We start from the raw sequence: 14,501 nt of genomic DNA on the forward strand, positions 1-14,501 counted from the left end.
TGAGAGCACGAGTTTTGAGGGTATTGCTTTGTTGTTTCATTTAACAGGGAATGGATCTGCATAAACACATCAATCCACTAGGCAACTGTCAGCTGGCAGTGTCCTGTAGCTATCACAGAACAGATCACTTGCCTCTTTCTGCAAAGCTCCACAATCAGAAAAGACCAAGTCTGATAAGTATGGGGAGCCAGAAACCTTTAGAGGCGCTGTGGTGTTAGAGGCACTATGGTGGCTAGAATAACCAATACCATTAATCTGGAGATTACCAAATCCTTTAATCTGTTTTTAATCTCCATGTTTTTAAAGCTGCTTTTTAGAAACTTGAAATCAACTAATGTTTTCTTTCAGTCTCCAATTGCAGTATTTGGCAGGATCATGAGGGTCTTCTTGTGTAACACATACGGTGCAAGGTACATTCCTCCCATCTCCTGGCTCAGGTGTCATGGCAGATGGCTGTATCAAAGGCTCACATTACTAAATCTTGATCATGCTTTTTTTTTTTTTTTTCCCCAAGAAATCTAACTGTCCTCAGAATCCCTCCCAACTTATGTCTTCTAATTGGTTTTTCTCCACTGGTTTGTTTGTTTGTTTGTTTGTTTTCTCAGGATAAAACATGCCTCCAAATAATAATTGGCCTGACTGCCCTACCTGGTAAAAATACACTAGAAATCCTCTGGATTTTATCTATCAAAGTTTCTTTGAACTATTCTGTGATGAGTGAAGTGTAGGAGTGAAATAAGCTGTCCATCTATCGTGGAATCCTATTCCAACATTATGCTATTGCATGAAATACATTAATAATTAACACACCATTTCCCCCCTTTTTCCTTCCTTAGGGAATGTGTACTGTCCCAACTGCCATGAGGAATGTGATCGTGCTATTTAAACACCAGGCTGCAATTCACGTTGTTCTATTTTGATATATTTTGTTTAGAAACTCTGTGGTGTAATGAGATTTTTTGGCACGATATTTTGTAGTTAAACCCTTTAACCTAGAATGCAATTGCATTTTCTTGTTTTTCTTGTTTGCTTATGTTCAAGTTCTGTTGATTTCAAAAGATTCAGATGACTTAAGGTCTTTGACTGGAGTTGCGTTATTTCTTTACAGTTTTGGAAAGAGTAGTAAATTATTGCTCACAGAGTCCAAAAAAAAGCCAAACCCATCCCCCCATTAAAAGGTAATCTTTAGCTCTCTTTTTCTGCATAGCATTTCACACTGTGACGGCGCCTGTGTGTGTGAGAGAGAGAAGAATGGAGAAGCCCAGGAAAAAGTTTACTGATATCATAGATAAGGCAATAGCTGCTGCTAACAAAATGGATCGTGACGAACTACTCTTTTCTTACAAGGGGATTCTCTACCCTGTTACTTTTTGCAGTCCTGATGTATTCAGAGCTATGGAGACCCTTGAAGTCAGAAGTGATGATATCATTTTGGCAGGATATCCTAAAACTGGTGAATATAGTTTGCTTTCTTCATAAATAAAAGTTCTGTAATGGCAAATAAATAGGTTTGTACTTACTATATATAATAATATATATTATATGATATATAATTTTATTTATTATATTAAGTAATAGAATTTTCACAAAATTTTGTAGAACTAATTTTGTTCTCAAAAAGCATAACAAAGTTAATTATGAAGTTTTTATATAGGGAATTGTTCACATGGCTGAGAAAAAGATATCTGATTTTCTTTTCATAGCATGTAAAGGTTTTTGTTATCTTTACTTTTTATAGTTATGAAGTTAAATGATCACACCAGAGATAACTAGATCTCTAGATATTGCAGGATCTGCTCTCACATTTATATTTGTAAAGTTAATAGCTTTATATTTTTACACAGAATGGAGCTTTTGGTACCTTCACATGCCATGCTGCATATTCTTTAGTTTATTTCATATAGATGTCAAGAATAACTGAAACCATAACTATCAAAAAATTATTTTTGTAACACTTGAAATGATCACACTGCCTATTGGGAAATCAAGAGGAGATCTTTTCTCGAGTTGTGGGTTTATCCTATATCTTTGCTCCTTCTGCCTGAAAGCACGTTATACTGGCCCATATCAGAGCTACAGGTTTGGATTAGATGCATCTCTTAATCATTTTAATGTAGCTGTTTCTCTTCTCCAGCAATTGGATTCACACTCTCTTATAGTAGATAGTCACAGCTGACAGGATTGTGAGGTTTTTGCTTTTTTGTCATGTTTTCTTTTTGAAGAAATGCTATGCACCGGAACACAGTTATTAAGACTGTAGTGACAAAGCTGTAGGAACCCAGTGTCCAGAAGTCAGGAAATAGTAAACTAAAGTTGAGAGTTCTCTACAGGCTCTTTTTAAATTTTTTGAATAAAAATGCAATAAATGTGTATAGGAAATGTCACTTCAGAGAATTTTTACCTATTGGTAAAGAAAATGAGCACATACAGCACAATTTTCAGATCTAGTTCTGCTCCTGTGTTGGAAGTTCTTGACCCATCTTTCCTCCCAAGATAATCCTGTGCAGCCCATCAGAAAAACATATAAAATATACTAGGTTTTGAGGTACAGGTTTACCACCCCAATCCCCCTTATATTTGTCACAATAAAAATTTATTACATTAATGCATGTTTTCCTCTTTGAATCTTAGTAGTTCTTCTTCTAATTTACAATATACAAGTTATTTCACCATGTACTGAGCACTCTGAGTTGGAGAAATTTATCCTTATAAAGAGCAAAGGTAGGACCCTGAGAAGTGATTGTTCAGGTAGTCAGCTGTGATTGTACCACAGGAAAGCAGACCAGGCAACTCATCTGGTAGTACTACCTACCTCTTGGCTTTCCCGGTAAATCCATTTCTGTTTATTCTAAAGGTTTTACAGTTCTGTATTTTTACCCTTTTAGGCACAAACTGGCTAGGTCAAATCTTAAATGATCTGGTAGCCATATTTGAAAAGAAAATACAGAATAAAGAAAGCAGCATGAATGATGAAGAACAAGAATTCCCCTACCTTGAAATTGGAGATGCTGGAAAATATGAGGTGGGCACAGAATACGTATGAACGGTGTCAAAATTTTGTGCTTCAAATACTGAATATATGGTGTATGGAATCGTCCACTATTTGATAAAAACTCTCCCACTTCTCTATATGTGACGTGTGGTCAGGATGAAGCTCACATGTGTTGCCAAATGCTGAGGGATAAATGGACACTTCAGAGGGCTAGAGAGGAGCGCATACTCAGTAGATATGCAAGAACTGCAGAAATTCAGCATAGCATGTTTTGTATTTAAGAAGAGTTAATGAAATGTCAAATACTGAAATACTGGCTTTTGTCTCTTTTTCACTAGCTATTCCTCCTCTCACATTCTGTCTCTCCTTGAGATCCTTCAGCTTTCACATACCCCCAGTTAAATTCTGCATCTTACCTTTAGATTTGATCCCTTGTCTAACAGAACATGTTAAATTCATTATCACTGAGGAGAAGTATCAATGGGTAATCTTCCAATCACATAATCTCAGGGTCTTTTGATGATTAGAGTTACTCAGAAATTTCCATTAAGATCTCAGGATAACACTCTCAAAAAATAAGTATTTTTATCAGCCAGTAACTGTTGATGAGTTTAGCGAGGCAATATTTTATCATAGACTAATGAAAAGAATGCTTGTACTAACTGAACTGTCCACTTTCCTCCTTTTGATTCTTAAAGAGAATGAACAAATTACCTTCTCGAAGAATTCTATTTACTCATCTCCTTCCTGAAAATCTTCCCAGGTCTATCTTCAAAAATAAAGCCAAGGTGAGTGCTGATTTTAAGGTCTTGGAAGCAAACACTTCAACAGATTTTTTATTTAAGCCAGGTTAGTTATTTTCTGCCAATTTTCAGAATAATTTTCTGCTTAAGTGTTTAGCCTGGTCATTTCTACATGCCTGTTTAAGTACTGACATTCAATTAACTTAATCTCAGTTCATCCTTATTGACACATTTGTGTCAGTCTCCACAAGTGAGATGGGGGGATGGAACAAATCAAAATGTATTTTGACATAATTTCCTATGAGAGGCGTTTTATGGAGTTATCACAGGTGAGGGCTTCAGTGTGTCAAGTTTCAGAGAGAATTTTTGTGAATTTTCCCCACTACTTAAATGCTGAATGATGGTTGTATTGAGCAAAACATACTGCATAATTAATTTGACTAATCTGTAAAAGATATTTTAATAATTATAGGCAATCATCTTCACAATGTACTGAAACAAAGTGAAATACTTCACCTTCTGAATTAGAATGAAATTGCTGCTTCTGCAAGTAGTATACAAGATATTGGAAATTTCCTAAACTGTAAAGTAGATAAAAAAATTGATTATTTTCTTCATACTATAGTCTGCTGCTATGTTTTTCTCTACAAATAAAATATTTTAAATTTTTCTAGATATTGTTGCTGATTCGCAATCCAAAGGATGTAGCTACATCTTTTTACTATTTTTCCAATGGCATGTCTCCTCTTCCTTCCTATGAGACCTGGGATGATTTCTTCATAGCTTTCATGACAAAGAAAAGTACAGTATACTCTCCTGCCTGCATCAATTATTCAATGCTTTGACTTTGTCTAAAAACCTTGCACTTTTAAAATCAGCTTCACTAGGATTTTTTTGGTTTACTGTACAAAAACTGAGATTAAATACAGAAAGTTAGAAAGTCAAACTAAAGTTTACAGTACTTGTCTTACCGCCTGAGGATAAATCCTTATCAAAACTGCACTTCCACAAAATGCTTTAACTTTCACAAACTGATATTTTTGCTGGAAGAAGCAGTTCCTCCTTATCTCTATCCTGGATCCCCTTTCACCCCTCCTCACCAGTGTCCATCATCGTGTGCCCATGCAGACATCTGAACTCTTACATGCCAAATTGGACCAGAGGAATAATTTGGACTAAGTCTAGTGCATTAAAAAAAGAAAGAAAATAATCCCACTAGTTTATAATAACATAAATTCTTCAGTTTGGCATATCACATGGCACATAAAGAGAGTTTTAAACTGTATTAAGGGGGTCTGCAGGATGGTTTGAGTACAGATAGCTCTTTGGTGGACTCACATCTGTCTTGAAATACTAGCTAGTTTTTCCATGCTGACTTACAAATTGTATTATATGCCTGAGACATATAATAAAACCTTGTAATTCCCACAGAAGGGTGTAAACTCTGTCATAAACATGATTAATAATACCCATGGCTAAGGTGTCAATTTAAGGAGTAAAAATTGGTTTATTATATAAAGAGCTTGTCTAATCTTCATTTATGCTTCATCTTAGGATTCTTTTGTTTTATTTAGTGCCCTGGGGATGCTACTTTGAATACCTTTCCAAATGGAACAAATATGCTGATGATGAAAATGTCATGACAATAACTTATGAAGAGCTAAAAGAGGTGAGGTTACCAATAGTTACAAATTTTTTCTACTTCAAAGAGCATTTGTTCCTAAACCAATTAACCATTTTATTCATGTAGTGTATTCAAACTGTCTGATATTCTATGAGCTAGATTCGTGTTTTAAGGGAAGGAAAGGTGAAATTCCAACTTAAAAGACTTTTAAAAATTTTGTTTGTGAAAATAATTCTTGTTTTCTCTTTAACTCTGATATAAGCCCAAATAACTAAATCAAAATCGCCAGTATTGTTTTGGTGGGAGCTTTTATCTATTCAAGCAGCGTAGATTTTGATCAACTCTAAATCATATACAATCTTCTGTGATCTATAGGAAGACAGATCATATCTCCTGTGAAATAATTATGGAGAAGAGAAACACTATGTACCACTCTCATCCTACGGAACTCTGTGGATGTTCTATATATGTAGCCAGCAGAGAGACGTAGGGAAGTTCAAACACCTTGGAAAGTGGTGTAATTTGTTTACTGTCATGTGGTATGTTACATTCCTCTTTTCAGAATCCAGTCCTGGGTGTGAAAAACATAGCCGCTTTCTTTGGTATTTCCCTGACTGAGAAAGAGCTTCAGGATGTGGTAGAGAGGAGCAGCTTCCAGTCAATGAAGAAGAACTCGCAGAAGACCCATGGCACATTTGGCAATGTTTTCTTTCGCAAAGGTAGGAAGCTCCAAGAGGTCCAGAGGTAGAAATGTCACACTCAAGAACCTGAGCCACCCATCCTTTCCTTCTTTTTTGTACACAGATTAGCCTTATGGATTAGTATCACGCAGGTTATCACTGTTATACTTGAGAAGACTAGTCAAGGAGCACTGGTGAGGAAGATACCCAGCAATGCTCTATCAGCAGGCTGCAGCCAGCACAGGAGAAGCAACTGCACAGAGGAAATTTTAGAGGCCCATAGGTGACTGGCAGGAAGGAGGAGCTGTCATGTGTCTGAACTCCTTTCCATCTCTGTGCCAAAATCACTGATTCTTCAACAATTAGGGGCTTACCTGAGCAGGCAAATCTGGGCCAAACTCAGCCTGAGTGGCATGATCACACTTTTTAGGAGAGTGTAAGATCTCCTGAAAGGACCACTGCCAAGCCTTTGTTCACACTCACAGGTTAGAAGTAAACCAATCATGTACATAGAGAAGAGGAAACAAAGGGAACTACTTTTGCAGTGTAGTGTAGGGGACACAGACATGAGAGTGCCAACTCGGCAGTCAGAATCTATTTCTTCATTTTACAATAAAGAAGTCACTGGATAAAATCTCAAGCTGCCAAGGTAACAGAAATCCAGCTTTCCCTCCTGCCAGATGATTTTTATTTAAGTCTTCATGGTCTTCCACCATGTCAGTCATTACTGACTGGAGTAGGGAGTTGCAGAGAAACAGGACTTCAGGCTGGTTTTCTGGACACAGTCACCTGAAGAGGAGGATGTTCTTTTGCATTATAGCAGTTTCACAGATCTGTAGTTCCACTGACTTCACAAAATTATATTGGTGCAAAAATGAGTGGAGTTTTGTCTTGAAAAATGTATCAGCTCCATTTTGTGTACAATGGAACCAGAATGACAGATGTATAAAATAAGAACCAATAAAATGTATTGATTTTCAAGAGTTTCTTTGCTTCTTTGAAGGTGGTGTAAGTGACTGGAAGAATCTTTTCACTGAAGATCAAAATGAGAAAATGGACAAAGCATTTGAAGAACGCGTAGGAGGAACTAAACTGGGAATAAAGTTAAAGTATGAAGTGTACTGTAAAGCCTGAAGAATAATGAAATGTGGTTAGAGCAAGAACTTTTCAATGCACTCACACATCATCTGAATGCTACATACTACAAAACTAGATCAAATGATCCAAGCACCTTAGAATTACTGTAATAATCACATTGCAGCAACCTTTACAGTGACAGGGATGAAGAGCTGGTTTTTGTTTTAAGGTGAGATCTTTGGCTTGCTTTGGCTAAACTCATTGGCTGAATAAGATGTCAACTAACCATATTCATATTCAGATAAACTTAACAGCCTTGTTTCAGTAGCTGTCACCTGGAAGGAAATGCCCCTTTTCTCTATGTAGCCAAATTTAGACTTTCTAGGCTATTTATAACTATTTAATATGTAGATTTTTTCTTTTTTCCAGAACTATTTCAAATCAGGTGACATTTTCACAGAAAAGATCACTAGCAAAAATATGGATCTGACACAACCTTAATTAATGACAAAAGATATCTCCCCCATGACCAGAAGAAACTGGATCAAAGCTAGAGGGAAGAGAATGAAGGGGAATGGGGATCAGCATTCTTAGGGTTTTTAATCTCTCTGAATGCAGAACTTCAAAATGAATTTCAGATTATGGGCTGGTATTAACAGGCTAGATCCACTCAAATCCACGCAGAGGCACTGCTTTTATAGAATCATAGAACAGCCCTCGAAAGGTCATCTGGCCTAATCTGTCATGGGAAAGGGGGCCTAGATGAGATTATTGCATGTTGAAAACCCCAGTGATGAGGACTCTACTGCATCTTTGGGGAGGTTGTTCCAGAGAATGCTTGTTCTCACTGTAAAGAATTTATTTCTTATATTGAGTTGAAACCTCTCCCACTGCAATTTGTACCCATTGGCCATTGTTTTCTCCATGTGGCTCCTTGTGAATAGAGAGCCTCTATTTTCTTTGTAGCTGCCTCTTTTAAGTGTTGGGTGATGAGGTCCTCCCTGAGCCTTCTCATCTTTGTGGCCCTCCTTTGGACTCCCTCCAGTCTGTCTGTGTCTTTCCTGAATTTTGATGACCAGAACTGGACATATTACTCAAGGTGTGACCTGCGAAGTGCTGAGTTATAGAATCATAGAATTGTTTATATTGGAAAAGCCTGTTCCGATGCTTGACAATCCAAGGTGTGGCCTCACCAGTGCCAAGTACAGGGGGACAATCACTTCCCTCGTCCTTCTGGCCACACTATTTCTGATATAAGTCAGGATGCTACTGGCCTTCTTGGCCACCTGGGCATACTGCTGGCTCACATTCAGGTGGCTGTTAATCAACACTCTCAGGTCGTTTTCCACTGGGCAGCTTTCCAGCCACTCTTCCCCAAGCCTGTAGCATTGCATGGGGTTGTTTTGACCCACATGCAGGACCTGACACTTAGCCTTATTGAAACTCCTACTGTTGGCCTCAGCCCATGGCTCTAGCCTGTCCAGATCACTCTGTAGAGCCTTCCTACCCTCAAGCAGATCAACACTCCCTCCCAGCTTGGTGTCATCTGCAAATTTACTGAGGGTACACTCAATTTCCTTGTCCAGAGTATTGATAGATAATTGATTATTGATAATCGATAATTGATTATTAAACAGAACTGGTCCCAATACTGAGTCCTGGGGAACAGCACTTGTGGTTGGTTGCCAACTGGATTTAACTCCATTCACAAACACTCTTTGGGCTTGGCCATCCAGCCAGTTTTTTCCCCATCAAAGAGTACACGCATCCAAGCCATGAGCAGCCAGTTTCTCCAGGAGAATGTGGTGGGAAATGGTGTCAAAGGCTTTACTAAAGCCTAGGTAGACGATCTGTAGCCTTTCCCTCATCCACTAAGTGGGTCATCTTGTCATAGAAGGAGATCAGGTTAGTTAAGCAGGATCTGCCTTTCATAAATGCATACTGATTGGGCCTGATCACCTGCTTGTCCTGTACCTGCTCTGTGATGGGAGTCAAGATGATCTGCTCCATAACCTTCCCCAGCACCGAGTTCAGACTGACAATCCTGTAGTTCCCTGGATCCTCCTTCTTTCTCTTCTTGTAGATGGGCATCACATTTGCTAACCTCCAGTCAGCTGGGACCTCCCCAGTTAATTGTGACTGCTGATAAATGATTGAAAGTGGCTTGGTGAGAACTTCCACCAGCTTCCTCTGTATCCCTGGGTGGATCCCATCCAGCCCCATAGACTTGTGTGTTGTCTAAGTGGTGTAGAAGGTCGTGAGCCATTTCCCCTTAGATTATGGGGTCTTAATTCTGCTCCCTGTCCCTGTCTTCCAGCTCAACGGGCTGGATACCTGGAAAACAACTGGTTTTACTATTAAAGACTGAGCCAAAGAAAGCATTAAGTACCTCAGCCTTTTTTTCATCCTGTGTCATTACGTTTCCCCCTGCATCCAGTAAAGGATGGAGATTTCCCTTAGCTCTCCTTTTGTTGCTAATGTATTTATTGAAACATTTTAAATTGTCTTTTATGGCAGAAGCCAGTTTAAGTTCTAGTTGGGCTTTGACCCTTCTAGTTTTTTCTCCCTGCATAACCTCACGACATCCTTGTAGTCCTCCTGAATTGTCTGCCCCTTCTTCTAAAGGTCATAAACTTCTTTTTTTCCTGATTTCTGGTCAAAGCTCTCTGTTCAGTCAGGCTGGTCTCCTCCCCTGCCAGCTTGTCTTTTAGCACATGGGGATGGCCTGCTCCTGTGCCTTTATTTATTTCTTGCAGAACATCCAGTCTTCCTGGACTCCTTTGCCCTTCAGGACTTCCTCCCAAGGGATTCTGTCAACCAGGCTCCTAAACAGGCTGAAGTCTGCTCTCTGGAAGTCCAAGGTAGCAGTTCTGCTGACCCTGCTCCTTCTTCAAGAATCAAAGACTATCATTATGTATAACCATGAATAATTCTCTCTTTGTATCACAAAAATCCCAAATAATTTTCTTTTTAATATCATATATATTTGTACTTGCTCCACTGAAGACCACATTTCTACCTGTATAAAACTTAGTAAAAAGCAAAATCATGAAGGTAACATCTTTTTCTTGTGTTTGAAGAGAGTTCTTAATCTATACACCTACATGCCACTTCTAAGAACTGCTTTTGTGTTTTCCATGTTCCAGATATAAAATAGGAAAAGAAAATGTAGTGAATACAGAAGATAATGTTTCCTACCACTAATGCCAGTGGAATGCTCTTACCACTAAACTACGTTAGCATTCCCTTTGTTCATTCTTGAGTTACATATATGCCTACAGTTAAGCTTTAACTTCAATTAATACATAAACACTGAAATAGGTTAACTTCAGTAACTGGAAATTCTCTGAAACTGAAGATGCCAAAATTCACTGAAACTGGCTCTATTGAGAAAATGGGATTGTCAGTGGTGATGGTGTCAGACATTACTATACTCAGCTGTTTTGTACTGGCATTGGTATTTGGCATTGTGGACACATTATTTCAGACCTGTCCAGGGTCCAACTCCACTTCAGACACCTGTTCCAGAAAAACAGCAAAATAAGGTTCTTTAAGTTTAATTGAATTAAAAATAGGAAAATAACACACACATTTTATAGATCTGTCACTTAAGAAGATAAGTAAAAATAAAAAATACGCTAGCAAAGAATAAAGTATTCAATGACTTTTTGCTTTATTCTTCTAAATTCTGCCTGGAGATGTAGAAAAGAAGTTTTGCAAAGAAATAGGAATGCTACTGAAAATATTTAGAAAAAATTAATGGATTCAAAAGCAGAGCATCTGAAAGTCCCAACACAAGCCATCTTTGAACAACTAGAAATTGTCTATAAGAACCCAGAAAAGTACCAGATGCCTGGAGGAGGACACACATAACAGCCATTTAAAAAAATTTGGGAAAGGAGAATCAAAATAGAGCAGTCATCTTAACTTGATACCTGGAAATTTACTAGCAAAAATGATCAAGCAACAAATGAGGAAATATTTTGAAGATAAAAAGGTGGTAAGTATAAACCATGTCAAAGCTATTTGTGCTCCTTCTTGAAGAGATAACTTATCTTTTGAATAAGTCATAGACAGAATATACAATAGATGGCAGCATCAGAGAGTTTCTGAAATTATATGACAAAAGACAAATCTAGGTCAACAAATTTATGGTTTCATATGTGGAGATGACAACTTACAAATGTGGTTATAGAAATGAAATTAAAGTACTGACAGTAGATTTGTGTTCCTAGAAATTCATACAACATGACAAAAGGCATCCAGAAGCAGGGTGAGCAGCAGAAATATTTTTAGGAATATCTACTTGTTTACATGGCTGTTGTGAACTTGGTTGCAATAGTGTGTTCATGGCCAAACTGCATATACTGGATGACAGCAAAATTGGCAGGACAGTGAAAGCAATATCCTTTAGTGGTGAGTCCTGGTCATATTCAATATTGTTCTTAACACTGGTGGATAGACTAATATCTATATCATATAACATTGACTTTTAAGTCTGGGGATAAGAGAAGAGGACTGAAAGTACTGCAGAAAATGGGGAAACAATTCAAATTGAGAAGAAGGTTGGCAAGAAGTTCAGTAGAGGTGTGTAAAATGCTACACTTAAAAAAGAGAAACCAAAGACACAAGTACTTAATGAGGGCAAACCAGTCAAGCAGCAGTTGGTATGAAAACACCCAAGTAATCACACTCAGCAAGGGCTAACATGGTGAAAGTGCTGGGAAAAAAAAAGTCAGATCTTATTCAGGTGCACAGTAACAGGAGGATCATACCTAAGACACAGTAATAATTATTACAACCTGTGGTTGCAGGTCAGTCTAAATGGAGAATGCTGCTTAAGGAGTCTGCAGACAAATTTAAGGGAGAATCTGGCAGGGAGGAGACAAGCATGCTTGATACTTTAGCAGTACAGAGAGAGGACTAGAAAGTCACATTAAGTCCCTTCTAGATCCGTACTTGAACACATCTTGGAATATGGCAGAGCGGCTTTCCATGTTCTTACTGAACTGTCTGTGCTAATTCTTCTTGCATTAATTAGACAGCAAACACTCCGGTTTATGAAACAGGCAAGACTCCACCATGTCTGACTTCCTTATGTGATATTTTTTCCCCAATTAGATCCACGCCAGATTTTAGAGTTACATTTGGTATTATGACTCTCTGAATCCTGTTACAATTTCATGGCAGCTTTTGGGTTTTCAGACACTGATACTGCACAAGAGCCTTCACTTGCAGTGAGGCTTGCCAGGCACATGGGGGTTTGAGAAGGAAATATAGCAGATTTACTTTAGTTAAGAAGATAAAATCATTGATCTTCAAAAGCTGTTACCCTTGCAGCATTTTTGGAGATTATGTAGTTAGTTGTTATTGAGTGTGGGAACAATCTCTTCAAAGACTGGGCACTACACTGCACACAAGGGAAACACAAACTCTATGGGTAATTCCTCAGATAATAATACTACATCACCACCACTCTATTGAACTAATTAGATTAAAACTAGTTGAAGAACACATAAACTAAAATGAACAGTAGACATGCCCTTGCTGATCTCGTGGAAAACCAGACCATGACCTTTTTCTGAAGTTTATCCTCTCTTGTGTCATCCCAGGGCTATGGGTTCGATCCCTTTCTGCCTTTACAATCTCACTCTGAAGGACAGAGCTATTCAAAGCAGTAACACCTCATGCATGTGCTTTTGCTCCATTAGAGACACTCTGTGGGCCCTTGCATTCAGTGGGGTAAGGAGGTCGGAGAGGGGACAGATAAAGCAAGCTGCCATGTCATAAAATGAATGTGGGCAAGGAGACTTGATGGATGAGTAATATTTTGAGGGGGTGAAAAGTAAGCAGAGATGAAGGCAATGAATGTGAGAATCAATTCAGAAAACCTTGGGAATCTCTTTTCAAGGTAAGACACAGTTGATGGACACAATAGCAGTGGTTTTCAATCTTTATCACTGCTAGATCCTTACCAATTGTAAAAAAAAGAAAAGAAAAAAAAAGAAAAAAAAAAGGTGTATATTTCTGGTCTAGTCTTTTTTTGTTAACCTATGATTCCTGAAATAATATGCTTCCACTGAAGAGGATGCTCACATTGTATTTCCATCTATTTGCTTTAAAGAGGATGAAGAAACCAGAGAAATTATACTAACCCATTTCCCACCTCATGTCCTTTCCCCAATACGTTTTCTAGAACAAGGCTAAGGTGAATCTTCAGCTATGGTGAATCTTCTTTTTGTGTTGTACTGCCAATGCTCCTGCTAATAGCATCTAAGGCAGATTTTCATGTAGAATTGAACAACTCAGTTTTCCCTGGGGACCATGTGAGCTGTGCCACAGTTGTACAGCTTCCCTGCAGGGTCACCTCCTTACACTCCACTTCTGGGCAGACAGAGCTGGGACTGGGACTCCCTGCACCTTCAGGACACCTGGTTCCCCTGAGCCTCTCCAGAGAGAGAGAGCTGCCCTGAGACCTCACCTCTGCAGCTCCTGAGCAGCCTGCCAGGTGGCTGCGACAACGTCGAGGGCCCTGCTCATGAGCAGAGGTCAGGGTCCAAGGGTTAAAGGACCCAGAGGCACCTGTGTCCCCAGAGGCTCAGGTGACAGGTTGTTAGATTTCATCTTGAGGTGTTATAGTGATCTGGCTCCCTCAGGATTCACACAGCTGGCTTTGGAGGCAGGATGAAAAAATGCTAATTTTTGATGTTCTTACTTTTTAGTATTGGCAAATGGGAGGATATTTTTCTTTGCAACTCAGAGTAAACACATAGACAGAAAACTGAAAACAGTAAGAAATCTGGCAGAAGGCATAATACATGAAGGGTGCCTCCAGTTTTTATGAGTAAACTAGCATTACTAGAGAAAATATTTCCAATAAAATGGTCTATTTTGATGGTTCTGTATTTTGTGAGACAAGAAAAATAATTTTAAATGATTCTTTGTAGGTAATGTAAGCAATCTTCCAGGTCTTACAGTTGTGCTTTTGATTTGACACCTCCTCGTGCTTAATTAAGCTTGTGTATAGGTTTACTAAATGTCTAATGTCCATTTATGAAGAAAGTGACAAGGATGTGATGCAGAGCAGTGTGGAGCTCTCTGTGGGTTTGATATATGGGTAGTGAACAACATCCATACTATATTTAAGGTGTGGAAGAAAGAAAGAGTGAAAGACCCCTCCACAGGGTAATTCAGCTTTCCTGTATTGCATGTGTCTGTTGGGGTGACCTATGGCGATACCTATTTTTCCATCTCAGTACTCCTTATCTTTTGAAAATGTATCAGCCAGAATACCAATAACTCCCCCACCACCTGAAGATTAAATTATGGGTATTAGTAGAGAGAAACAGAACTGAAGTCATACAGGTAGAATTTGATTCATGTTA

General features: G+C 38.5%; 1 protein-coding gene across 1 annotated transcript; it reads left to right on the forward strand.

Moving 5' to 3' along the window:
- Window positions 1–1,251: 1,251 nt before the first annotated feature.
- Window positions 1,252–7,173, forward strand: LOC113478350 (sulfotransferase 6B1-like). The gene is made up of 7 exons (XM_026845491.1): window positions 1,252–1,453; window positions 2,886–3,022; window positions 3,691–3,780; window positions 4,410–4,536; window positions 5,310–5,404; window positions 5,922–6,078; window positions 7,043–7,173. Exons 1-7 carry the CDS (start codon window positions 1,252–1,254, stop codon window positions 7,171–7,173), a joined length of 939 nt encoding a protein of 312 aa, XP_026701292.1.
- The last annotated feature ends 7,328 nt before the right edge of the window (window positions 7,174–14,501 follow it).

Source organism: Athene cunicularia (assembly GCF_003259725.1).
Source record: "Athene cunicularia isolate RWA chromosome 3 unlocalized genomic scaffold, athCun1 chr3_part1, whole genome shotgun sequence".
In the NCBI taxonomy this organism is placed as follows: Eukaryota; Metazoa; Chordata; class Aves; order Strigiformes; family Strigidae; genus Athene; species Athene cunicularia.